This window comes from Suricata suricatta, chromosome 11, assembly GCF_006229205.1.
Source record: "Suricata suricatta isolate VVHF042 chromosome 11, meerkat_22Aug2017_6uvM2_HiC, whole genome shotgun sequence".
In the NCBI taxonomy this organism is placed as follows: Eukaryota; Metazoa; Chordata; class Mammalia; order Carnivora; family Herpestidae; genus Suricata; species Suricata suricatta.
The window spans coordinates 9,118,580-9,141,239 of record NC_043710.1 but is presented as its reverse complement, the minus strand read 5'-3'; the positions used below and the strand labels follow the sequence as shown (position 1 = coordinate 9,141,239).

The window sequence follows — 22,660 nt, the reverse complement described above, 5'->3', positions numbered from 1 at the left end:
TTTCCTGCCACCTAGAGGTCCCCCGAAGGATCTTTGCTTGGAATACTTTTCCCAGCAATGGATGGGTAAACTGAGGCTGGGTCCAGGCCACCCAGAGTGCCCCTCTCCCCACCTAGGCAGATGGAGGAGTCAGAATAAGGACTTTGGGGGCTTGAGCAAACCAGTGGGCAGGGGCCGGGCCAGTGCCGAGCCGGCGCCTGGTTCCACCGTTTCCATGGCAACGAGCTGTCAGACCAGTGAGGCTCCGCAGACGCGTGCCCTCTCACCCCATCTCCCGTGAGGGAGGGGGCTTCAGGCGGCATTCTGGGAAGGAGCCCAAGGTGATGAGGAGCCATGAGGCCCCCTCCTCAGGAGTTCATGCCTGTCTGGTGGGCCTCAGGGTCTCGCCCTGCCTCCCCCCATCACCAGGGAGGGCTGGGCGCAGCCATGTAGAGGAAAGAGTATTGGTGGAGGCAGACCTGAGCTCACATCCTTCTGGGGACTCAGTTTCCATTTCTGAGAAGTGGGGGCAGCCGCCTGAGCGGCTTGGGGATTGGGGTGGGGGTGGGGGCGGCTACTAGTTGGAAAGTTGCTTTGGAATGCAGGCGGATAGGAGGGACGTTCTGGGCCCAGGACTGGGGGGCCTCCGGTGAGGACCCCCATCTGCCCCCAGGCCGATGCTCACTTACCGCGTGGACGCTGACAAGGGTTTCAACTTCTCGGTGGGCGACGACGCCTTTGTGTGTCAGAAGAAGAACCACTTCCAGGTGACGGTGTACATCGGGGTGCTGGGGGAGCCCAAGTACGTCAAGACGCCCGAAGGCCTCAAGCCCCTCGACTGCTTCTACCTGAAACTGCACGGAGTGAAGGCAGGTTTGGGGACTTAGCCGGGAGGGGGGGGGGGCGGTGGAGCGGAGGCCAGCCAGGAATGCCTGGGGAGACTAAGAGACCCCAAGGCAAAGTGCGTGTATCTGCGCCCTGATTCCTTCTCTACCCTGGGACCCCAAGTCTGCACCCCCAGCAGAGCCCCTTCTCCGGAGTCCTTTGTGCCTTAGCTCCCCAGCCTCCAAATGAATTCCCTGCGAACTTGCCCCTGGCTCTAGGCTCATGCACCAGGCCTGGCCGTTCCCCTAGGGCACTGCCCACCTTGGTCCCTCCTCTCTTTTCTCCCCTCTGCCTCTCCCGGGACCAGGCCATGTGCCCCCCCTTCTCTGAATGTCCACAGCACCTTCCATTCTGGCGCTTAGCTCATACTCCCCCCTGAGACACCTGGTGCCCTCCCAGCAGAGAGCCGGGACTCCTGAGCTTAGCCTGCAAAGGCCTTTGGGATCCAGCCTTTCATTCTTGCCCTGCCGTTTGCTGTGCCCCAGATCATCTGTGCCTGCTCACAGCACCTGCTTCTTCCTGAAGCGGCTCCGTTTCTCCGGGACACCTTGAGATTGCCCAACCCATCCCTCCCCCCCAGCAGACCGTTCCTTGACCCCCCACCACCCCTATTCACTCTGCTGTGGTCCTTGGTCCCTAGGGACATTCGCCCTGAGGCCCCTCCCCTAGGACACCTCCAGCACCACCACAGGAGAGGTTGATTTGGAGCCCTTGCGCATCGTGGGGGCATGGCTGGATGTGTTTCTTTCAGTGCTGGGGGCTGGGCCTTGGCTGTGTGCTCACAGAGGGGTTGAGGGGACTGGGCGTGGATGTGAGAGAGGGTCTGGGGAGTGAGCAGGTTTGGGTGTGCGTGTGGGTGTTGATGGAGGCCTGCCGGGGATATGTGTGTGGAGGTGGGGGCGTGTGCGGGTGTGGACGTGGGGGCTGTGAGTGTTTGGAATGCGTGTGTGGGTGGGTGTGTGCAGAGGTGGGACGGTGATGTCACTCTCTGTGCCCTCACTGAGGGGAGGGCCGGGCCTCATCTTCCTGGGGAGCTCTAGCTGGGCCCAGCCTGGGCTGAGTGGGTGAAGAGATGCAGAACCAGGTGGGACCCTTGCCCTGATGTGCCCGGGGCCCTGCTGTCTCCCCCAGTTGGAAGCTCTAAACCAGTCCATCAACATTGAGCAGTCACAGTCTGACCGAAGCAAGCGGCCCTTTAACCCTGTCACGTGAGTGTCTGGCCCCGTGGTGGGGGGCACCTGGGAGGTTGGGAGCTGAGGGGCCCAGGCAGGCACCCACAGTCTCTACCTCCTGAGCATTCCTGACAGGCCCCCCTCGCTGTCCACTGAGTACCCCGCTCCGCCTCTGCAGGGTCAATCTGCCCCCTGAGCAGGTCACGAAGGTGACTGTGGGGCGCTTGCACTTCAGCGAGACCACCGCCAACAACATGCGCAAGAAGGGCAAACCTAACCCAGACCAGAGGTGAGTGGGCCAGACCTCTGCCTTGGTAGGCCCTGCATTTCCGAGGAGGAGGGGCAGGAAGACACCACCCCGTGTATCAGTGTCCCACAGACTGACCCATTTTACAGATGAGAGACTGAAGACTCATATCTAAGGCTAACTAATGTAAGGATGCGACCAGAAGCCTGGCTTTTGGATAAAGAACAGCTCAGAGGTTTCCTAGCTGTGGGTCCTGGGGGATGTCTGCCCCCTAGTGGAGACTCAGGTGCCTCTGCTGTAGGATGAGCCGTTAATGTCCCGCCCCTCTCGGAGTGCTAGGGGCGCTAGGAGCTTCGGCACTGAACATCAGACTTGGAAAGGGTGGCTGGGGGGGCAGGGGTAGGTGGGGCAGGGCCCTGGGTGACTCTAAACCCCTGTGCGCCCCAGGTACTTCATGCTGGTGGTGGCGCTCCAGGCCCACGCACAGAACCAGAACTACACGCTGGCCGCCCAGATCTCAGAGCGCATCATCGTAAGGGTGAGGGCCATCTCCAGCCAAGGGGTTTGAGAGTCCTCCCCAGAGCTGGGAGAAACAGCACCCAGGATGAATACTGGGGTCCCGGGGGGTCAGGAGCTAGAGTGCTGATCCCACTAGGCACAAGCTGTGTGGCTTTGGGCAAGTTCCCACCCTCTGAGCCACAAGTGTGGACAAGACCTGGGTAGCCTTCTGAGATCCCACAAGCCACTGAAAAGTGCCGCGGTGGGAGGGACAGTTTAAATTGGGCCTGGTGGGGTGAGGATCCCTGCCTGGAGCTGGAGGGGTGGATACAGGGTTGCCCCTTTTCCCAGGGCACTGCAGGTGCCCCATCCCCTAGGACTGATCCAACCCCCACTTGTGCTAGGCGTCCAACCCAGGCCAGTTTGAGAGTGACAGCGACGTGCTGTGGCAGCGGGCGCAGGTGCCCGACACTGTCTTCCACCATGGGCGTGTGGGCATCAACACGGACCGACCCGACGAGGCGTTGGTCGTGCACGGAAATGTCAAGGTCATGGGCTCGCTCATGCACCCCTCGGACCTGCGGGCCAAGGAGCACGTGCAGGAGGTGGGGACTGGGCTGTGGCCGAGGGGCGGGGCTGTGGGGCGGGGCGGGCCGAGTTGCCAGCGGGAGGGCCAGTGGCAGGGCCGGGCTACGAGGGGCGGGTTGGTTGTGGGCGGGGCTCGCGGAGGGGCGGGGCCAGGTGGAAAGGCGGGCTGCCGAGGAAGGCGATGGGGCCCGCCGGACTCTAGATTTCTCGAGCTCGACCCTGGTGCAGGTCTCCCCTCCACACTGCAGACCCTGGGCTCTCGCTGTCTTGAGCTCCGGGGCCTGCTTTGGAAGGGCTCAGGTGGGGAGGGGTTCAGTCTCTGCCCTGCTTCCCGAGCAGGTGGACACCACGGAGCAGCTGAAGAGGATCTCACGCATGCGTCTGGTGCAGTACAGATACAAGCCCGAGTTTGCGGCCACCGCAGGCATCGAGGCCACGGCCCCAGAGACGGGTAGGGACCGACTGGAGCTGGGGTCTCGGAACCGTCAACCTCGGCCCTCAGTAACCCCGCCCCCTGTTCCTGTCCTCTGGCAACTCTGTCCCAGCCCGCTGGAAATCCCACTCCCAGAAGCCCCTCTCCTGGACTCCTGGAACTCCTATCCAGGGAATCCTGCCTTCTAGAAGTCCCGCCCCTCAGCCCCTCCCCTGGGAAAATCGCGCTTCCCCTGGCGCCGAGTAGCTCACCCCCTTGACACTGGACGTCTGAGAATCGTCCTCCCGGCATCCTCTGCCCCTTAGGCGAATCCTGCCTCTATCCATGCCCACTTTCCCTGGGATCCTTATGCCCAGGAATCACCCTTCCCCCAGGCCAGGGAACCCCACAACCTGAGCCATGGGACTGCAAACTTTGGGACACTTGTCCATGGCAGCCCCCTGCTCCAGTGCTCCCTGGATCCCAAATCCCTGGCCCTCGGAAGTTCACCCTCTTCAGACCTGGGCCCCTCCTCACATTATAATTGGTGTTGCGGGCCTTCTCTACCCCACTCCACCCCCACTCTCCAGGTGTCATTGCCCAGGAGGTGAAGGAGATCCTGCCTGAGGCCGTGAAGGACACTGGAGATGTGGTCTTTGCCAATGGGAAAACAATAGAGAACTTCTTGGTGGTGAACAAGGTCTGCAGTTGGGGGCACTGAGGGAGCCCAATAGCAGTGGGTGGGCCAGCAGGAGGGCGTTATCTTCCGCTTAGAGACTGGGAGCACTGACGTGAGGCGGGGGAAGCAGCCCAGTCTTCCTTCCTGCTGCCTCCAGAGCCCCTGTCTGCCCCTCCCCCCCAGAAGGGGGTAGGTTCAAGGGCCAGCTGGGGGACTTGGCAACACTGTGGCTGTGTGGTCAAGCAAGAGGAAACTCACTGGGGGTCATTTTCCTCCCCTTTGAAAGGAGGCTAACGATAGTCCACTGCCAAGACCTTCCCAGGGGGTTATTGCGAGGCTTGAACACGTGGCCGGATGTGAGGATGATGTTTGTAACCACCTGGCATGAGGCTGGGTGCCAAGGAGCATGTGGTACTATGTTCTGGCCTTGGCTCAGCAAGAAGGAGCTGAAGCCTGAGATACCACGCTCATCAGAGGGTGGGAGCATCTGAGAGACAGGGCTTAGATGGGGGTGGGAAGGGCTGGCTGGAGGGCCACGCACAGGTGCAGCGGTGGGGGTGCTGTTTGCAGGCGGGCACAAGGAGTCGGGGGTGCTTTGAGGGCTTCCAGGCAGCTGTGAGTCCTGCTCCCTGTAGCCCAGGGCTCCCAGGGGCTGACTGTGCCCACCGCCCATGGCAGGAGCGCATCTTCATGGAGAACGTGGGCGCCGTGAAGGAGTTGTGCAAGCTCACAGACAACCTGGAGACGCGCATTGACGAGCTGGAGCGCTGGAGCCACAAGCTGGCCAAACTGCGGCGGCTGGACAGCCTCAAGTCCACTGGCAGCTCCGGCGCCTTCAGGTGGGGGCGGGGCCGGCCGGGGGCAGGACCGCTTTCCCAGAGGCACCTCTGACCCTGGCCTTCTTGCTGCAGCCATGCGGGGAGCCAGTTCAGCCGGGCGGGCAGTGTCCCTCACAAGAAGAGGCCCCCCAAGGTGGCCAGCAAGGTGAGGACGGGCGCTGGTGGGAGGCACGCGGAGCCCTCCTCCTCCAGGCTCTAGATGTGCAGGGGCTCCTCTCCCTTCCCAGCTCTCTAGCCCTCTAGCCCCCTCTCTCCCTCCTCTCCTTCTGCCCCTCCCCCCCATAGGAACAAGCAGACCTTAGCACCCCCATCTCCAGCAGAGCCCACACTGAGTGAGACCATGGGCTCCCTCAGTCTGGGCCTTTTCTGCTTCTTCCCCTTTTACTCTCGGTCCTCAGTCGTCATCTGTGGTCCCAGACCAGGCCTGCATCAGCCAGCGCTTCCTACAGGGGACCATCATTGCCCTGGTGGTGGTCATGGCCTTCAGGTGACTAGTCCCCCAGGCTCCAGGGGTGGCTGGCTGGGGGGAGTTGAGCTGTCCATGGGCCCCAGGCCTGAGGGAAGAGGAAGATGTGACCCGGAGAAGAGACCTCAACAAAGAGACTGAGGGTTGTCTTGGGGAAGGAAGTGGGCTGCCTCATTCTGTCTTGTGCCCCGGGGGCTGGGGAGACCCATTTGCAGGCACTGATCGCTAGCAAGCCCAGCCCCCAGCCCCAGAGCCAAGGAACACAGACCCTGCCCTAGAGAGAGGGATGGGGACAGTAGCTCCAGCTACTAACAGTGGCCCTTTTCTGTGGCTCCCAGCGTGGTGTCCATGTCCACACTGTACGTGCTGAGCCTGCGCACCGAGGAGGACCTCGTAGAAACCGATGGGTATGTCCCTGGGGGCCTGGCTGCCGGCCACGCTGCCAGGACAGGGGAGACTTTGGCGGACAGCCCGGGGTCCGAGAAGCCGTGGAGGCTGTCTCCCCCGAAGGGGATGGCATCTCAGGCTCTCAGCTTGCTGGGGACTTGCAAGTGACCGGGACAGTCTTCTGGAGGAGGGCCAGACACCTCCCGATCCTTACCGAAGCCCGTGTTTCTTTCGGGCCCATGCAGTGCTCCTTTAGGTAGCCAGGCCTCTGAGAGTCAGAGGGCGTCTGGGGCCCAGGTTAGATGGGGGGGCAGTGGGGAAGAGGGCCACAGTGGGATCTTGGGCTCTGTTTGCCCACCGTCACCTCAGCTCCTGGGCTCTCTCTGACTGTGTCTTTTCTCTCTCCTCCCCTGCACCTGTCCCCCCTCCTTTTCCTCTCTGCTGCCCCTTAGCTCTTTTGCCGTGTCCACTTCCTGTCTTCTGGCCCTGCTCCGGCCCCAGCACCCTGGGGGGAGTGAGGCCATGTGCCCATGGTACGTGTCTCAACCAAGCCCCTGCCCTCCTGCCTCTGACTCCCACCACCATTCTCCCTGCCTCCTTTCCACCATCCCTGTCCACCTCCTCCTGTCCCTCCTGCTCCTCTGGGGCCCCCAGGCCTGCCTGTTCAGCTCTCCCCTGAGCTCAGTCCACCCTTCCCCCAGCAGGTCCAGCCAGAGCTTCGGGACCACTCAGCTCCGCCAGTCCCCTGTGACCACCGGGCTGCCGGGCACACAGCCCTCTTTGCTGCTGGGTGCGTGCCTGCAGGGGGGTCTGGAGGGTTGGGAGCGGGGAGAGGTGGCCACGTGCTGGGGCGGCCGGGGAGCGGGACCCGGCTGCCTGCTGCTTGCTCAGCCAGCCTCTGGCTTCCTCAGTTACCACCGGCCTGAGCAGCTCAGCCCCAGGTTCAGTCATCCCGACTTTGGACCTGTGCTCCAGCCGCCCTTGTCCAGTCGTCTGCTGCTCCTCCTCCACCCCCAGCCCTACCGCTGCCCCTGGTCTTGGCTCCAGCTTTAACCCTGGCCATGGCCTCAGCCCCAGTCCCAGCCCCTCCACCAACCGCTCAGGTATGGCTGTCTTGGGTTCGGGTTGAGGGGGTTTTCTGGGAGTCCAAAGACCCCAAAGACTCATTGGAGGGAGGGTGTCCCGGAGCCCAGAGTGAGGCTCTGGAGAAAGATCAGTGCATCTCCCTGAGGGGACAAAGAGCCAGATGGGGGCCACCCACAGTCTGGTGAAGTCCTAGAGAAAGCTGGACGGGCGACAGCCAGCCAGTTCCTTGGTCTCAGCCTGTCCCTGGTTCTGTCCACAGGCCCCAGCCAGATGGCCCTGCTGCCGGTCACCAACATCAGAGCCAAGTCCTGGGGCCTGTCGGCCAATGGTATTGGCCACTCCAAGCACCCAAAGAGCTCAGAGCCTCTGGCCAGCCCTGAAGTCCCCTTCCCTGGAGGGCAGGGCAAAGCCAAGAACAGCCCCAGCCTTGGTCTCCATGGCCGGGCCCGCCGAGGGGTTCCCCAGGTGGGCCTGAGCCCTGCTCCGCCCACTGAGGCCCAGGGCCAGCCAGGTACTTGCCCTCCCTGCCCCCCACCTTCTCAGCTCTGCCAGCAAGGCTCATTGGCCAGGGCCCATTTTAGCCCAGTCACCTGAACGCCTCGCGCAGGATTGCCAGTCCACAGACACTTGCTGGGCACTAGTGCCAGCCCGGGGGCTGCAGAGGAGGCCAGGGGGGCCTGGAAAGGCTTCAGCCAGGTGCCTCTGCTCCAGGTATTGGGCCTCCTCATCAGCTTTCACTTGATGGGTTTTGCGGCTTAGAGGAAAAAAAAAATGCTCAGAAACTGTGACTTGTGGAGATGGAAGTTCAAAGTGATGGGGAAAGTCTACAGGGTAGCCGCACACCAGGCAGCCACTTCCTGGACTGCTGCTCTGCACAGGGTACTGGGGGTGCATGCTCCGGCCCCAGTCGCTCAGAGACATGAAAACACAGCGTAGAATCGGGACGGGGCTCTGAGGAGACGTGTGGGCAGCTTGGTGGCTGTGGAGGGCACTTAATCCAGGCTGAGGTGGGGAGGTGATCTGGAAGGCCTCCCTGGAGGAGGCAACATTGGAGCGGAGTCTCTGAAGGACTGTGGGGATTTTCCCAGAAGAGAAATGTGAGGAGTACCTTCCGTCTTGTCTGTGTGTGGTGTCTGTGGGCCCACGGGTGTGCTGGGGTCCCCGGGTGCCTGGTTGGGCCTCACAGAGCTGAAGGTGTACCGGTGCAGCGAATGTTCAGTGGCCCCAGCCTCCCCTTCCCGGGTGGGATGGTCAGGCAGTGACCTCACCCACCCTCCAGGGCACAATTCCACCCCATCCCCACCCAGCCGGCCCGTCCGTGTCCATGGCGTGTGCTCCTTCACAGCGGGCCATGAGTGCGGTGCTGGTGGGTGTTTCACAGTTGGCTCTGGGGGAAGAAAGCCCCGACCTCAGGCTCCCCGGAAGTGGCTATTTGTAGTGCTGCTGGGAAGGAGGGGGGTGTGACCCTGGCCATTGTGGGGGTCTGGAAAGAATGACCTGAAACTTATTTATACTAAGGTGTGTGTGGCTGAACGGCAGGTCTGGCAAGGAAAGGCTTGGCTGCTTCTCTCACCCTGGTCACCCTCCTCCCTGCCCCAACGGCCTCTCTCCTCACAGACCCAGTGCCCTCCCTGACCTCCATCCAGGTGCTGGAGAACTCAATGCCCATCACGTCCCAGTACTGCGCTCCAGAGGATGCCTGCAGGTGGGGCTGGAGCCCTCCTTCCTCTCCCCCAAGGACAGACTCCCTCAGGTGCCGGGGAGCCTGGGCAGCACAGGTGCCCAGATGCCATCCCCCTTCCCTGCCCCCGCCCCCCGCCCAGGTGGCTCAGTCCCTTTCCTTGAGCTCCGAGGACAGACGGGGGCGGGAGGGGTGGGTGGGCGGAGGTGAGGAGGCCAGGCAGGGTAGCCCTGGACTTAAGGAGCCATGTTTGCCCTCTCAGGCCTGGAAACGTCACCTACCACATCCCCGTCAGCAGCGGCACCCCGCTGCACCTCAGCCTGACCCTGCAGATGAAGTGAGTGCTGGCGTGGGGGACCGGAGGGACGCATGGGCCTTGGCAACCCGGGGAAGGGGTCTGAGGAGGGAGGCTAACTCTACTGCTCGCTCTGTGCCTGACTGGCCGTGTGACCCTGGCCCTCTGGGCTTCAGCCTCTCAGCTGTAAACGGCACCGTAGGGGCACCGGGGTGTGAGGACTGTGTGGGATGGTTAGCAGCCATCTAGGGCCTTGACCTGTGGGCATCATTTTCGGGCCATGTGAGGATTCGTGACTTGTTTCAGCGGGGCGGGGGTGGGCGGGTGGAGGGGAGGGGACCCCCAGGAGCCCCACCTCCCTGCTAACTGGGCCTTCCCCCAGCTCTTCGTCTCCCGTGTCTGTGGTGCTGTGCAGCCTGATGTCAGAGGAGCAGCCGTGTGAGGAGGGCGGCTTAACACAGAGCCTGCACACCCACCGGGACACCCAGGTAGGGGGCGGCTGGGAGCCGGGCCCCAGAGCTCCCTCTCCCCTGGCACCACTGCGCCCCCAACCAGGTGAAGAGAAGGCACCGGGGGTCAGAGTGGAGGCCTCTCCACAAGGGACGCTTTAGGCCTTGCCTGGGCAGAACGCACCCTCTAGCTGAGGAGAAAAGATGCGTGGGAAATAACTGGGGTAGAGAGGGTGAGAGCCCCAAAGCAGGTGCAGGCAGAGGGGAGAACGCCCGGAAGTAGAGGGGGCAGAGCCAGGCCAGGATCCAGAGACCTGGAGGCCAAGCCAAAGCCTCAGGTAGAGACGGGCAAGCGGTCTGAAGCCGGGCCTCACGCTCCCCTGCAAGGGAGAGGCCAGACCTGTGTGTCACTCCCGGCTCTGCCACCCCTGCCCTGCGATTTTAGGCCAAACCTCAGCTTCCTCATCGACAAGCAGCATCACCTTACTGGGAGGCTGGGGCCAACAACATGCTTTGTGCCTGGAGTGTAATGGGGCAGGGGAGGCAGGGACCAGGGGCCGGCGGCTGTGGGTATCTGGGTACCTGGCACAGAGTTTGCATAAAGGGCGGCTGCCCGAGGCGGAACGTGCTCCCTCCCTTCTCTTCTCAGTCCTGATTTTACCCTTCACCAGACCTGCCCTGGAGCCCAGGGCTGCAGGGGGGACAGGGGCAGTGGTGAGGCTGCTGGTGGGGACAGGGGCAAGGGGCTGTTTCCACCCTCCTCTCTTCCCTCTCTCCAGGGCACGTCCCACCAGTGGCCAGTAACCATCCTGTCTTTCCGAGAATTCACCTACCACTTCCGGGTGGCACAGCTGGTGAGCACAGGCACCCCACCTGTCCCCCCCCTCCACCAGAGGTCCAGGTGTCTCTCAGTGTGGGGCTTGGGGAAGGGATGCGGGGGTCCACGGAGCGTATGGCAGGACATGGGGCGCAGGGTCAGGTGATGTCGGCACGGGGGGAGTGCCTCCTGCCCCGCACCCCCAGAGCCACTCACCTGTTCCCGCTCCCCGCCCCAGGGTCAGGCCAACTGCAGCGCGGAGGCCCCGGTCCGGCCGGCCACAGACTACTACTTCCACTTCTACCGCCTGTGTGACTGAGCTGCCCCCACCCCCCACGGCAGCACCACACCACAGCCCGGGCCGGGCCCTGGGCACCCCTTCCACACTGGACGCGGTGGTGTTACACTGGAGCCTGCCGCCCGCCAGCTCTCTGCCGTTCACTGGCACCCCCTGGAGAGACTGAGCCGGGCTCGGCCCTCCCCACCACTGGTGAAACTGGAAGTCTTCACACTGGAGTTGCTGTTCCTGCTGGTTGCCCCTCACACGCCACCGGGGGGGGGGGGGGGCAGAGACCTCCTGGGGCCAGGACAGGACCCATTCCTATCTGTGCGGTTATGGTGGCCGGAGGGCTGGCCTCAGGTGCCCTGGACGCAAGGGTAAGCCTGTGACTGTGCAGAGCTTGCCTCCCACCCCCACTCCTTTGGAGAGGGGCCCTGCTGACTTTGGTATCAGCCGGGGAGTTGGATGGAGCCCTAAACGACTCGGCTGGCTGCATGGGTCAGTGGAGGGGACACCGCCATCCCCGCACAGCTGCTCCCCGTGGGTGGCGAGGCGGTTTGACTGTTACGCTGGCCTTGGGACTTTTAAGCTTTAAGGGCAGCCCCGGAGGACTCTTCTCCCTGGGGCATGAGCTCCCAGGACAGCCGAAGCCAGCCCTGGACGGGTTGGCGACACTGACCATGTGCCTTATGTCTACTTTGTGCCTGGCTGAACCAGTGAGGGAGGGGGGTGGCGGGCTAGGTAAGCCCTGGGCCCTGGAGGATTCTGGAAGGGAAGCCCCCCTCCGCCGCCCCATAGTGTTAGGGTCCCATGGCCTGGGAGCTTCCAGAGCTTTGCAGCCGTACTGGGGCCTCCTCATCCTCTCTGGGCAGAGAACAGGAGCCCCTGCAAGGCAGCCGGCTGGCCTTGGCTGGTGCGTGGATGCAAAGAGGTTTGCGGTTATTAGTGGAATAATTACTAAAATGCACTTAAGCCAGAGGAGGAGTGGAGGTTGGAGATGGAAAGCCCGGAGCAGTGACAGGGCCCTGGCTCCGACCCATCCCAGGGAGGCGTGAGACACCCGGGCCACTCCCCACCACCAAGACTCTGGCTTCTCCCTTCGTACTTGTCTCCCCAGATCAAGGGCTCCCATGTTGGGTCCAGACAGCTGAGCTGGAGGGGACCCATGCTCTGCAGCAGGCCGGTCTCCATGCGCTTGCTCCTCGTAGAAGCGGAGCAGTGGGCTGGTATTAGGAAGAAGTCTGGTCTCAAGTGCCAATGTTAAGTTAACCCTTCTTAGGGATGCCTGGGGCATTGAGGCCACATCCAGGCTCACAGAAGGATATGGAAATCACTGAGCCACGTCTACATGGGTTCAGGAAGGGGACCGGGCATTGGGGTCCCTGCTCTGTGGCATTCTGCCACCTCTTGGGAGACAGGCCTTACCCCTCTCTGAACTCTCATTCTCTACTTTGAATGGGAGGCCTTCCTGTGGGGAGCTGGACCTTGGAGCCTGGGAACGGCAGGCCCCTTCTGGCATGGTCTCAAAGCACTTATCCTCAGGGGCATTGGGGGGTGGCAGGGCTACCCCGCCTCCCAGCCCCCTCCCCAACGTGGCTCGACTCCTCTATTCTGACATAGGACTTCATGGTTCCCCATGCCACGCAGAGGGCCAGGCCTTCCTTAGGATGACTCTGTTCTCCCTCCCCCAGACTGGGGGAACTTCCCCCCACCGAAATGCCTTACAACTGCTGAGCCCTGCCCTTTGTAATAGGATCCTGGGGTTTCGTCAGTGAGGGTGCCTGGCCTTGGACTGTGGGCCCTCAGTCCTGAACTGGAACGTGACCCCCCCACTGCCCCTAGGAACCCTTCTGGACACAGCATAGCCCCAATCTGGTTAGCAGCTGGCTGTTTCCATGCCTGAGGAGGGGTCCTCAGTGCAAGGATTGGGGCCACGCGGGGGGCTCCAAGCTGCTCGGGGCGGGGGGGGGGGCTCAACCTTGGACCAAAGTTTGCCTTAAGCCCAGTAAGGCAGATGGGCTTCGAGGAAGGGGAGCAGGTCACCTGCTGGAGGCGGACAGCTGCCCGGCTGGCACTGGTAAGTGGGTGTCCGGCAGGCATCCCTCCCTTCCCCTCTCCCCCGTGGCATTTATTCCCCTAGCCACTGGGCTGATCTCCCCGGAGCTTCCAGCTGTACATAGGGCCTCTCACTGCACGAGTCCCTCTGCCCACAGTATGCCCGCCCCATAAAAGCCTGCGTGTGCATAGAGCGCCCCTCCCCCCCAGTTAACTCCCATTCCTGTCCCTGAGTGCTGACTCCTATTTATCACGTACCAGCTCTGACTCTGGAGTGGGTAGAGGGAAGCAGCCCCGGGCCTGCTTGCTTCCTGGCCCTGTTCTTTCCTTCTGAAGTAAATATACATATATAAATAAATGTATAAATATGGCTTTGTACCTGACGCTGCCTCCCCATCTCTTCTTGAGACTGTTCTGGTAGGAGCTGGGAGGCGCTTGTGGGGGCAAAGACCAACTGGGATCTCTGAGGTCCCCGAGCCAGTGCATGCTTTGCACCCCATTATCCTTCTCAGCCCCAAGCGAGGCTTGGGAGGCGGGCTCTGGCAGCCCCCTTCCCCGGCCACGGCCCACAGACGCACTGCTGCCCCACCTGGGTGAAAGCGGCCCCCCAAGGGAAACCTCCCTCCCCTCTGGGGATAAGCTGAGCTTGCGAAGGTCCCCAACCCACAGAAAGGAGAGTACATTCAGAAGATGGGACTGGTCCAGGGCAGACTGGACTGGTGTGGGTTCCCAGAGAAGTCTGCTGTAAAAACAACTCTCCCTGTCCACAAAGCCTTCCGTTCCAAGGACAGACCCCCCCCTCCCACACCCACTCACCCTCCCAGGTAGAAAGCAGGGCTGCCCAGCGGCAGGGACCACCTGAAAGACAGAAGAGAAGTGGGAAGGGGTGGGAGCGGGGAAGTCACGCAGGGTCGGCACCGACCCACCGCTGCACGATGGGCGCCAGACAGAGGTCACACATCTGCTTTTATTGTAAGCAGGTGGGACACTTCCGGCAACGGTAAAAAAAATTACTTTACAAAAGCGGGAATTCAGTGAAGCCGCCTGGCTGGAACCTGAAAAGAGGAGAGGGGTATTAAAATGAGCCCAGCGACCTTTCCCCCCACCTCTTTTCCTCACTGAACCCCTGCGCCCCTGGGGCAAGGGCTGACGGGCGCGCCACTCTGAAACTGAGCCGCCAAAACGGATTCTCAGGGACCTGGTTGGCGGATTATCTGCCGCCAGGTTTTCTGGGTTCATGTAATCACTTAGTCAAGATGTCTTTTAATGATGGAAGACATTCAGACTTACCACAGCGGCACTCCCTGCAGCAAACTGCGGGCCCTGGGCTCTGACCCCCTTCAGTGGCGTGTGGCGTGTAAGAACACGAATGACATTACGCCGGAAGCCTGCGCCCGCAGCCCTACGGGGCACGCCCCAAAGCCAGATCAAGGCCTTGGGCCGTGTGCAGGACTCAGAATGACAGTATAGGTCACAGTGCCCTGTCAGGGACAGGGAAAGAGGCAGAGGGCTCTGCTGCGTCTGTCTCCATTAACCAAAGGGCCACACGGGCCTGAGGACCCCATCGATGTGGACATGGGCGCCTTCTCCAGTGCCTGCCCTGTCCCAGCTCTTACCCTTGGGAGCTCATACGTAGATGCCGACCCAGAGCAGCAGGAAGAGGACTCCGAAGCCCATGAAGAGGGAGGCCACCAAGGAGATGAGGAGCTCTTTGTAGATGTCGCGGGTGTACTTGGTGGAGGTAACCTCATAGCTGGCAGTGTGATCAAGGAGAAGCAAAGAGACGGTACTGCATAGGACAGGGGGCCTGGCCAGGGCAGCTCTGGGGCAAAAGTATGGGGTGAGGGCTTTCTAGGAGGCACGCCTGGAAGAGGGGGCCCCCGGAGGTGACCTGGACTCTGCTGCTTCATACCAGCCCTCACCCCACCCCCACCCATGAAGAAAATCAGGCCCAGAGGGGTTAGGCCACTTGCCCCGGGTCACACAGCCAGTGAGCTGAGGAACTGGCACTGGGCCTCGGATCTCCTGCCGCCTGAGCACACCCCTCCTCTGCCATTCTTCCAACTTCAGATCCCCTGCCCCCAACCTCCCATCCAGCCAGGCCTTCTGTTGTTCCCGGTCCTCAAACCGAGCTCACCTGAACTTGGGAAATAAGGTCACAGTCTGGCCCTGGACATCGACAGCTTTAGGCCTCAGATCTCCTGGGCCTGAGCACACCCCCCCTCTGCCATTCTTCCAACTTCAGATCCCCTGCCCCCAACCTCCCATCCAGCCAGGCCTTCTGTTGTTCCCGGTCCTCAAACCGAGCTCACCTGAACTTGGGAAGTAAGGTCACAGTCTGGCCCTGGACATTGACAGCTTTCCTTCAATCTCTTGACCTTCACACTCTCCCCGCACCGAACCACACTGGCAGGGTGCGCATGCCCAGCACGGGTCCTCCCGTAGCTTCCCACACCTCTAACTCTGGCCCACTGGCTGCTCGGTTGAAAGGATACACGAAGAACCAGGCGGTAAAGAACATGCCAATGGCCAAGAGCACCACGGTCAGGTGGGGGAAGACAGCCGGGTTCACTGGGCTGGTGTATCTGCTCATGGCTTCAAGCTCCTAGGGGAGGGATGGGGTCAGAGCTATCAGAGAATCCTAGGACTTCACCGTGAGGGGGTCTGTGAGGTCATCCATCCATGGGCCTCATCCTGCAATGACCGATAAGGTCTGTTTCGGCCTGGGAAACACGGAAATCCTTCAGAACCAACATCAAGTGACTCCATTTGGAAATGACAACAATCACATCGTAAACTAAGGTGACACTTGGTCTTTTCAAGATGAGACAAGAAGGGCAGCTGAGAATCAGAGGCTGACACAGAAGGTGATTAATTAGCTATAGATCAGTGGTTCCCTAACATTTGGAGGCCAGTGAGGACTATGAAAAAAAAAAGGTAATAAAAGATATGGACTCTGCCTGGAAAAAAAAAAACACATGGAAGAAAAAGTCTGCCTATAATTTTAGGAGCTTTATGGACCATGTCCTGGAAGTCAGAGCCCCGACCAGTATCCATATCTCAACTTCTAGCTCTGTATTCTTCCCACTACAGTATTACAGAGTCTCTGGATCCGCCGGCAAAACACATCAGTTAATAAACCGAATGAGTCTCTGAAAAGGAGTTGGAACAACTCCCCTGACAGGACTGACGTAGGATTTAAGAAGGGTGACGAACTAGGATTTAAGAAGGGTGACGAACGTCAAAGCATCTAGCTCACTTCCTGGCACAAAGCATCGCTCAGCAGGTGTCTGTTTCCTTCCCGACGCTACAGGGAAGATTATGAGATAATGCTGGGGAAGGAGGGCTGTAAAGTTCTGTACGAATGTTAACTCTCATTGTCATTCGCCAGCCAATGCCCGAAAATCCAGAACACAACAACTGTAGAGAAACAAATCGACCCCATTGTTCTAAGAGACACTGGAATTCAATTCAGTAAACATTTATGCCCCCCCCCCTCCAAATGATAAAGACAATCGTCGCCATTTATTGAGCCTCCAATCGCAGGCCCTGTGTTTGGCACCGGGAATACAAAGATGAATAGGCATCAGCCCAGAGCTGGCTGCACGTCACAGGGTGGTCACTAGGAGGCGTGGCAGATAACAAAGAAGTCTGTGACATGTGGCAAGAGGTCTGTACCTGGGTTGTGGGAGCTCCCAGGAGAGAGCGGCCAAGTGCCTGAAAGAGTTGGAAGTGCTTCACCAAGAAGGGGACATCTGCCCTGGGCCTTGCAGGATGAGTACGAGTTCTGCAGGAGGAAGAACTTTCCAAATAGAGATAACGGCTTGATCACCAGGTAACAGATAAAAGCTCAAGGTGTTAAAAATGTACCGCACAAGCGTCACCCTTAAAAATCGCGGGAATCAAAACCTCAGCCTAAGGTTAAGAGTCCGTGGCAAGGGGCTTCCTTCCCTCCCCGCCCCTCAAGCCCAAGCCGGATATAGGAGCCTCGGATGTTTGGATCTCGGGCGTCTGAGATCTTCGCAAGAGAAACGGGGTGTGGGACGGGCCCCGAGGGGGGTCATCATCACAGCCCTGTCTGGAACACCCCTCAACGCTCTCACCATTTTGCCAGCCAGGCACAGGGCAATCCGCCGCTCCGCCACAGGAATAACACGTCGGCAGGAGCAGGCGCCTTGTTCAGCCGGAAGAGGAAGTGCGCCCGCGCGCGTGGCATTGTGGGATTTGTAGTCCTGTAGTTTTTGGAGGTAGCGGCAGCCGGGGCCTGTGGGGCCGTGATATGGAGTTGGGGCAAGCGAGGGAGAAGGGTAGGGGAGAGCCGCCGGGAGGGTTCGTTACCCCCGGAAGGAAATCCCCCTTTGCCCCCAGGAAAGTTGGCCGAGGGCGTCGGCCCTGCACTACACTTCCCAGGAGGCTGTGCGCGGCGGCGGATCACGTGACGGGAGCGCGGGCTTTGGAAGGCGGCGGAGCGGGAGGGCATCCGCGGCGGTGCTGAGCAGCTTGCGGGGCCAAGCACGGTCCTGGGCGACACCGGACCCAGCGCTAGCTGTCGAGGAGGCCTCGCGCCTTAAAGGCCAGGTGAGACCCCCATGGAAGCGCCTCCGAGGGCGGCGGGGTCCGCCCGGCGCTGGGTGCTGGGGGGCACCGTCTGTCGCGCGCGGGGCGCAGGCCGAGAGCGAACCTGCCACCTCCCCGCCGTGCGACTTGGGCCGGTCGCCGAAGCCCCCAGCCTCTTGCTTCGTTCGTGGAAGGCGGGAAGTAGCCTCCACTTTCTGGGCCCGTTGTGTATGTTGACCGAGATCCTGGCTGAGAAACATTTTGTAAACTTCACCGGTTGCGACCCCTTTCCCGCCTCCCTGCGTCGGGGGTCGTGGGAGGCTAAGCCAGCAGGCACTGTCCCCTCCGTGCGCGTTCTGGCAGAGCAGCCGGCCTGAGGCCGGACCCCGAGGATTGCATGGCTGTGTGGGAGGAAGGATTCCGAGCGCCCAGTGTATGGCAGAAGCTGGAGCAGGGCGCCGCTGAGCGGCGGTGAGAAAGGGCAGGCGTTACCCCAAACTTTGTCTTGGCCCCCAGACTGCGAGGGTATGTTGAGAAGCAGAGCCTGGAAGATCTTGACGCCAGGTTGAGAGGTGTTCGGACTTGAGCAGAAGAGGGGATGTGACAGCGTCATTTATGCTTTAGAAAGAACCCTTTGCAAAGTGGGAACAGCTAAAAGGTCTAGAATATTTCCTGGGAGCGCCGGACAGGTACCACCAGTGAGCACACAGTGACTTTAAACGGCACCCCCAGATCCTTTTGAATAGTTACACATTTAACACTAAACTGTAGGGGCGCCAGGGTGGCTCAGTCGGTTAAGCCTCCGACTTCGGCTCAGGTCAGATCTCACGTTCGTGAGTTCGAGCCCCGCCTCGGGCTCTGTGCTGACAGCTAGCCCAGAGCCTTGAGCCTGCTTCCGGTTCTGTGTCTCCTTCTCTCTCTGCCCCTCCCCCTCTCATGCTCTGTCTCTCTCTGTATCAAAAATAAATAGAACATTAAAAAAAATTTTTTTAAAACCCACTAGACTGTAACTACTACAACATAGACATTATTCCTTAAGATGAGTTTTTTCAATTTAGTTTTTAAAACAATGGTGGTGTCCATTTAAAGAAAAAATTAAGTGAATGCAAGTACAAGGTTTTGTTTTTAATTTTTTCAATGTTTATTTATGTTGAGAGAGAGAGAGAGACAGCATGAGTTGGGGAGGGGCACAGAGAGAGAGGAGAGAGGATCCCAGGCAGGCTCCACACTGTCAGCACAGAGCCCCATGTGGGGCTCGAACTCAGGAAACCGTGAGATCATGACCTGAGCCAGGATCCAAGAGTTGGATGCTACTGAGCCACCCAGGCGCCCCCAAGTAGAGGTTTTAGATGGAAGTGGCAAAAAATTGTGAGGGGCCGGGGGCATGGGGGGGTGCGGTTGGGACCTGACCCAAGCTCAGGAAACATTGCGCTAGGAACTCTTTGTCAAGAGGCCTGAACCACAGGAGTGCATTACTGGACTGAGCCACTGCGGCTTGCCAGTTGCCAGGCTCCTAGATCGGGACCTAGAGTCAGATGGGAGCCTTGGAATTCACATTCCAGACTCAAGTGGTGGAGAGGAAATACAAAGGGAAAGACTTAAACCTCCTGGCAGCATCATGGTGGAAATAGAAACCAGTAGCAGGGCTGAAGGGAGACTGAAGGGACACTCAGAGCAGCGTGTGACAAAGCCACATACCTCCCTTCAGATATGTTGGGGTTTTTTTTTTGCCATTTCTTCAGGGTCCTCCAGAGAAACACTAGGATCTAGGGTATGGATATATATTAAGAGAATTATTGTAAGGAATTGGCTCAGGTGTTGGAGAGGTTGGCCAGTTTGAAAATTAGAGGGCTGGTCCGCAGGCTAGAAACTCATGCAAGCGTTAAAGCCGCAGCCTTCAGACAGAATTTCTTTGGGAAACCTCCTATTTTGCTCCCAAGGCCTTTCAGTTGATCAGATGGAGACCCACCCCTATCCTGCAGGGTAATCTCTGTTTAAAGTCATCTGAATACTGGGGCGTCTGGGTGGCTCAGTCAATTAAGCCTGACTTTGGCTCATGGTCATGATCTCACGGTTTGTGAGTTCGAGCCCCGCGTCCGGCTCTGCTGACAGCTCAGAGCCTGGAGCCTGTCTTCAGATTCTGTGTCTCCCTCTCTTTCTCTACCCCTTCCCTGCTCATGCTCTGTCTCAAAACCCAAATAAGCATCAAAAAAACAAAGTCACCTGAATATAGATGTTACAAAATGCCTTCACGGCGGCCCCTGGATTAATATTTGAGTAAACAGCTGGGCCCTGTGGCCTAGCCACTGTTGGCACATAAAACTGACCATCACAGCTGCTAAGAGCAGGGGAGCCAGAGGGTGAGCTGGGGACAGTCGATGACGGCGTACAGGTACAGAGGACGGACGCTCATGTTCATTTTACCACGGTCCACATTCACCCTTCTTCCGTGGGTGTCTTTTCCCTGCCTCGTCTCATCATCTTCGGTTGGCCAGTCTCCGCCTGTCCTTCAGGTCCTGTCTTTATGATCCATGGACATCTCAGGCTGGGCCAGGCACTCTCCTCTGGACTCGGAGGGGCCTTGACGTGGACGTCAGTTACAGCCCTTACTGCACGCTAGCCCTTTGCTTCTGTATCCACAGAGCCTGAAGTCCCCGACATCGGCAGTGTCCCAATCCTCCTGACATCCCGTTTTCCTCCTGATACCCAGGAGGCCTCAGTGTTAATGGAGTGGCCCCCCTCACTCGACTATAAAGTCCCTGAGAATGCTGACCTTGTCCTGTGCCATCTGTTCATCTTTGGGCCCAAAGCTCCGTTTGTTCAGTCGGAGGCATGGGTGAGAGAGCACCCGGTCTAAGCCCCGCCCCTTCGCCTCCCTGGCATCCCTCCTCTTACCTCACCCCTTTCTTCCTTTATTTTCTTTCTTTTTTTTTTCCCCCCAGCCGTCCCTCCTGTCTCACTATGGGAATTCAAGGCCTGGCCAAACTGATTGCTGACGTGGCCCCCGGGGCCATCCGGGAGAATGACATCAAGAGCTACTTTGGCCGCAAGGTGGCCATCGACGCCTCCATGAGCATTTATCAGTTCCTGATCGCCGTGCGCCAGGGCGGGGACGTGCTGCAGAACGAGGAGGGGGACACCACCAGCCACCTGATGGGCATGTTCTACCGCACCATCCGCATGATGGAGAATGGCATCAAGCCCGTGTACGTCTTTGACGGCAAGCCACCGCAGCTCAAGTCGGGCGAGCTGGCCAAGCGCAGCGAGCGGCGGGCCGAGGCCGAGAAGCAGCTGCGGCAGGCCCAGGCCGCCGGCGCCGGGGACGAGGTGGAGAAGTTGACCAAGCGCCTGGTGAAGGTCACCAAGCAGCACAACGACGAGTGCAAGCAGCTGCTCAGCCTCATGGGCGTCCCGTACCTGGACGCGCCCAGCGAGGCCGAGGCCAGCTGCGCCGCCCTCGCCAAGGCCGGCAAAGTCTACGCCGCGGCCACGGAGGACATGGACTGCCTGACCTTCGGCAGCCCCGTGCTCATGCGGCACCTGACGGCCAGCGAGGCCAAGAAGCTGCCCATCCAGGAGTTCCACCTGAGCCGGATCCTGCAGGAGCTGGGCCTCACGCAGGAGCAGTTCGTGGACCTGTGCATCCTGCTGGGCAGCGACTACTGCGAGAGCATCCGGGGCATCGGGCCCAAGCGGGCCGTGGACCTCATCCAGAAGCACAAGAGCATCGAGGAGATCGTGCGCCGCCTCGACCCCAGCAAGTACGCCGTGCCCGAGAACTGGCTGCACAAGGAGGCCCAGCAGCTCTTCCTGGAGCCCGAGGTGCTCGACCCGGCGTCCGTGGAGCTGAAGTGGGGCGAGCCGAATGAGGAGGAGCTCATCAAGTTCATGTGCGGCGAAAAGCAGTTCTCGGAGGAGCGGATCCGCAGCGGGGTCCGGCGGCTGAGCAAGAGCCGCCAGGGGAACACGCAGGGCCGCCTGGACGACTTCTTCAAGGTGACCGGCTCGCTCTCGTCGGCCAAGCGCAAGGCGCCCGAGCCCAAGGGGTCCGCCAAGAAGAAGGCGAAGCCTGGGGCAGCCGGCAAGTTCAAAGGGGGGAAATAAAGGCGCGTCCCCGGCCCTGGAGTACTGGCCTCGCTGGGACCTCAACCCAAGAGAGCTTCGTGCCGGGGGGGGGGGGCTCGCGATGCTTCCCCAGCTCCCCCTGCCCCTTAGCGCTTGCCCTTCTGTACTTGATCTTGCGGCAGGAAGGCGCCGGGGACACTTTGTTTTCTTCTCTCTTAGCTCAGGAAAGTGTGTCCAGGCCCCTAAGGCCCGGCAGGCACTCTCATGGACTCCGATCCTATTGTTATGGGAAAGGGACAGCTCCAGGTTTTGAAGAGGGGGTGGGGGATAAGTGGTAGAGATGGAAGTCTGTGTAAAACTGATTTCCTGACTGGCCCAACTGGTGGCTGACGGGAAGGGGGGGTGGGTGGCACCGGACTGGGTTTCTCCCTGGCTCGGCCTTGCCCGGCCCTGTAGGGGAGGCGGCAGGAAACCCCGGTCTGACCTGGAGCGCCGCTGAGAAGTAGGGAGAGCCGGGGTCCCCGGAGTGGGCCACAGGGGTCCAACTGCGGGCTGCGTGTCTGGGGTGGGCAGAAACTTGAACCTGCTATGTAACTTGAGTCTTCACGGTGGTCCTTTAGAGGCATAAGATGGCCAGATTCTAATGGCTTCCCTGAGGCGGTCAGCTGAGACTTGGGGACGGGGTGCTTGTTTTCATGTGCTGTTTTTGTTTTAAACGTATGAACAAAAGAGTCAATAAAATTATAAAAGGAGCCAGAATGTCACGTTCTTTGAGAACATTCGAAAACATTAGCGAGGGGCGCCTGGGTAGCCAGGTCGGTGGAGCCCAGGTCACAATCTCACATCTTGAAGGTTCGAGCCCCGCGTCCTCTCTGCCCCTCCTCCATCCATGCACTGTCTCACCTCTTGTCCTCACATAAATAAACATTAAGAAAACCCAAAAACATCTTGAGTGCCCCCAGGCTTCAGGCAGTAGGTAAGGTTCTTTGCACTCTGGAGAGAACACACAGATGTACCCGGTTCCAAGAGGTGTGAGAGTGGCCACAAGGTGGCGCCATGCTCCACAGAATGACCTAAGTGGCCTTGGCCGTACAGAAGCCACTTGTAGGTGGATGCCTAGTTTAACTTGCTGGGAAAGAAGTTTTGTTTGCTTAATGTCTTTGAGAGACAGAGAGTGAGCCGGGGAGGGGCAGAGAGAGAGGAAGACACAGAATCCGAAGCAG

The 22,660-nt window shown here is 60.0% G+C and overlaps 3 protein-coding genes across 7 annotated transcripts in view; 2 read left to right on the top strand and 1 right to left on the bottom strand.

The window, feature by feature from the left end:
• MYRF (myelin regulatory factor) overlaps window positions 1–13,198 on the top strand; it is a 32,527-nt gene extending 19,329 nt beyond the window's left edge. The window contains exons 8-27 of one of the 4 annotated variants that reach the window (XM_029914969.1): window positions 653–848; window positions 1,996–2,072; window positions 2,215–2,325; window positions 2,731–2,821; window positions 3,186–3,386; window positions 3,709–3,820; window positions 4,372–4,481; window positions 5,139–5,299; window positions 5,372–5,444; window positions 5,698–5,786; window positions 6,104–6,172; window positions 6,605–6,685; window positions 6,857–6,942; window positions 7,064–7,255; window positions 7,498–7,749; window positions 8,856–8,943; window positions 9,182–9,256; window positions 9,597–9,702; window positions 10,443–10,517; window positions 10,719–13,198. In XM_029914969.1, the coding sequence (XP_029770829.1) occupies window positions 653–848; window positions 1,996–2,072; window positions 2,215–2,325; window positions 2,731–2,821; window positions 3,186–3,386; window positions 3,709–3,820; window positions 4,372–4,481; window positions 5,139–5,299; window positions 5,372–5,444; window positions 5,698–5,786; window positions 6,104–6,172; window positions 6,605–6,685; window positions 6,857–6,942; window positions 7,064–7,255; window positions 7,498–7,749; window positions 8,856–8,943; window positions 9,182–9,256; window positions 9,597–9,702; window positions 10,443–10,517; window positions 10,719–10,799 (2,326 nt within the window). In that variant the 3' untranslated portion in view covers window positions 10,800–13,198. Of the gene's footprint in view, window positions 1–652; window positions 849–1,995; window positions 2,073–2,214; window positions 2,326–2,730; window positions 2,822–3,185; window positions 3,387–3,708; window positions 3,821–4,371; window positions 4,482–5,138; window positions 5,300–5,371; window positions 5,445–5,697; window positions 5,787–6,103; window positions 6,173–6,604; window positions 6,686–6,853; window positions 6,943–7,063; window positions 7,256–7,497; window positions 7,750–8,855; window positions 8,944–9,181; window positions 9,257–9,596; window positions 9,703–10,442; window positions 10,518–10,718 lie in introns of all 4 variants that reach the window. The other 3 variants (XM_029914970.1, XM_029914968.1, XM_029914971.1) reach the window with 3 other exon arrangements.
• A 564-nt stretch (window positions 13,199–13,762) lies between these two features.
• TMEM258 (transmembrane protein 258) lies at window positions 13,763–17,025 on the bottom strand. Its single transcript, XM_029914857.1, has 4 exons — window positions 16,919–17,025; window positions 15,311–15,420; window positions 14,432–14,568; window positions 13,763–13,870 (listed from the first exon to the last, which is right to left on the bottom strand). The coding sequence occupies exons 1-3, from the start codon at window positions 16,919–16,921 to the stop codon at window positions 14,442–14,444; spliced, it is 240 nt and encodes a 79-aa protein (XP_029770717.1). The 5' UTR covers window positions 16,922–17,025; the 3' UTR covers window positions 13,763–13,870; window positions 14,432–14,441.
• FEN1 (flap structure-specific endonuclease 1) lies at window positions 16,502–22,189 on the top strand. Of its 2 annotated transcripts, none has more exons than XM_029914856.1 (2): window positions 16,502–16,650; window positions 20,315–22,189. In XM_029914856.1, exon 2 carries the CDS (start codon window positions 20,334–20,336, stop codon window positions 21,474–21,476), a length of 1,143 nt encoding a protein of 380 aa, XP_029770716.1. In that variant the 5' UTR covers window positions 16,502–16,650; window positions 20,315–20,333; the 3' UTR covers window positions 21,477–22,189. The 2 variants fall into 2 exon arrangements, with proteins under 2 accessions (XP_029770716.1, XP_029770715.1); XM_029914855.1 differs by lacking the exon at window positions 16,502–16,650 and adding an exon at window positions 17,207–17,393.
• Window positions 22,190–22,660: the final 471 nt, after the last annotated feature.

What these genes read in the sequence shown, in the direction of transcription:
- FEN1 (XM_029914856.1), top strand. Translation starts at nt 20,334, where the DNA reads ATGGGAATTCAAGGCCTGGCCAAACTGATTGCTGACGTGGCCCCCGGG.
- TMEM258 (XM_029914857.1), bottom strand. An exon ending in TTTACCGCCTGGTTCTTCGT is followed by an intron (nt 14,569 to 15,310) that starts GTATCCTTTCAA and finishes TCACACTGCCAG; the next exon opens with CTATGAGGTTACCTCCACCA.